The sequence below is a fragment of the Poromitra crassiceps genome (genome assembly GCF_964638095.1).
Source record: "Poromitra crassiceps genome assembly, chromosome: 11".
Taxonomy (NCBI): domain Eukaryota; kingdom Metazoa; phylum Chordata; class Actinopteri; order Beryciformes; family Melamphaidae; genus Poromitra; species Poromitra crassiceps.
This window is the reverse complement of record NC_139643.1, coordinates 37,466,884-37,468,774: the sequence shown is the minus strand read 5'-3', so window position 1 is coordinate 37,468,774 and position 1,891 is coordinate 37,466,884. Positions and strand designations below refer to the sequence as shown.

Genomic DNA, 1,891 nt, shown 5'->3' with positions numbered 1-1,891 from the left:
TTCAACCCACTGGCTGGACTCAGACTGGCTGGGCCTCTCGGTCAGCAGGCACACACACACACACACACACACACATTTTGCTTACATTCTAGCCTGGCTTGTTAGGAGCTATGTGTAGCATCATGTGTGAAGATCATTAACATTCATCGGCATCCGCTTCCGAACGATAGCTCGAGCCTGTTCACGTCTTCAGCATCGACCCAACGCGGAGTCACATTTTTGGGGAGATGCACGCCGGCAGGTGCGACGCACCACGGCATAGCCCTACGGCGAGGGCTTTCACGTCCAACCATAAATTACACATCAGTGTTAATCTGAGTGTTGCAAAATGTCAAATGCAGTGTAGCCGCCAGTAGAGGCTGCTAATCTTCTCAGCGAAGGTCTCGTTTGTTTACGGTTGTTATACTAATGTCTCAAAATGAATGTGCTAGTGATTTATTTGTGTGAAAATGTTCTGTCTCAGGTCCAATGCTGGTTCAGACTATCAGGTCTGATTTCAAGCAGAAGTACTCCTCAGTGTTTGATGACAACACCGTATCTGACTACATCTACCATCTGAACGCCCAGACGCCCAGGTGACGAGCCTTCTTTCATGTGCAGACTCTCTAACTTCGTACTTGGTTGATCCTTTGCACATATCCTACGTTCTTTCCCTCCTGTCGCACTCGCAGTGGGGAAACGGCATTTAAGAACATGACCATTCCCTACGGCTGGGCCAAGAGGCCTATGCTGGAGAGGATAGGCCAGATCCGCGCTGACATTCCCATTTCCTTCATCTACGGATCGCGCTCCAGCATCGACTGTGACTCCGGATATGCCGTCAGGAAAGCGAGGCCGGATGTGGAAATCACGGTCAGTTCTCCTCGTCGGAGGATTTGGACTAAATTACATTAGATCTCCAAACCAGTGTTGTAGTCGAGTCTGAGTCCTGGACACATTTTCAGGACTTGTGACTCGACTTGGACTTGAGCACTGATGACTCGGACTTGGACTTGGACTCGATCATTCATGCATTCGGACTCAGACTTGTTAATTGATCATTTTTTGTGATAGGCCCTCACAATTTGGCACAATATATTGGATAGCTATATTAATACAGTGACTTTATTAAATTTCGTGCAATGGCAGGCACTTGTGTTCCACCTACATGTGGATTCACGCTCACGTTCAGTAACTCCGGACTCTGACTCAATTAATGGGGACTCGGACTTGGCCTCAGACTCGAACACTGCGTCGAGCCCGCACAGCAGGCAAGCCTAGGGTTTCTCGGCCCCCAAGGGGCGGATACCCTAGTTTAGAATGTTTATGTTGTCAAGTTGAAACAGTCTATATTAACTTGACTACAACACTGCTCCAAACAGCTGACTTTCTTCCTGTTGGACTGTGTGTTTTCTGTCTGTCTGTCTGACGGTCAGGTGATCAGAGGAGCGGGTCATTACGTCTTTGCTGACCAGCCGGACGACTTCAACCAGACCGTCCTTCGGATCCTCGCCGGGACGGAGACCCGGAAGCCCAGGACGGAGCCCCGGAACGAACGCGGAGCCGAGCAGCCAGAAGGAGATGGGGACGAGGATCGAGGAGGAGGAGGAGAGGCTGAAAAAGAGGAGGGCTCGAAGCAGGCGGAGCTTCCTCATCATGATGACAGAGAGGAGAGCGCAGGGATTGGCCGACCCTAACCCTCACGCCACCGGAACAACCTTTAAGCCTCTTTATTTGCCTGACATTATTATGAAGCACTGTACTCTTAAAGGATAAGTTCACCCAGAAATGAAAAATTCAGTTGTTATCTACTCGCCCCCCCCCCCCCCCCCCCATGCTGATGGAAGGTCGGATGAAGCATTTTAGTCCACAAAACAGTTCTGGATTTTCACAGCAAAACACTCTTGCAGCA

The 1,891-nt window shown here is 50.0% G+C and overlaps 1 protein-coding gene across 1 annotated transcript in view; it reads left to right on the top strand.

Annotated features, from left to right (window-relative positions):
• The window catches only part of LOC310785006 (1-acylglycerol-3-phosphate O-acyltransferase ABHD5-like), a gene marked incomplete at both ends in the record, with an annotated part of 5,229 nt that extends 3,553 nt beyond the window's left edge, over positions 1–1,676 (top strand). The window contains 4 exons of the mRNA XM_083646015.1: positions 1–40; positions 464–575; positions 672–852; positions 1,416–1,676. The exon at positions 1–40 is cut by the window's left edge and continues 112 nt beyond it. Of these exons, the coding sequence (XP_083502141.1) occupies positions 1–40; positions 464–575; positions 672–852; positions 1,416–1,676 (594 nt within the window). The remainder of the gene's footprint in view (positions 41–463; positions 576–671; positions 853–1,415) is intronic.
• Positions 1,677–1,891: the final 215 nt, after the last annotated feature.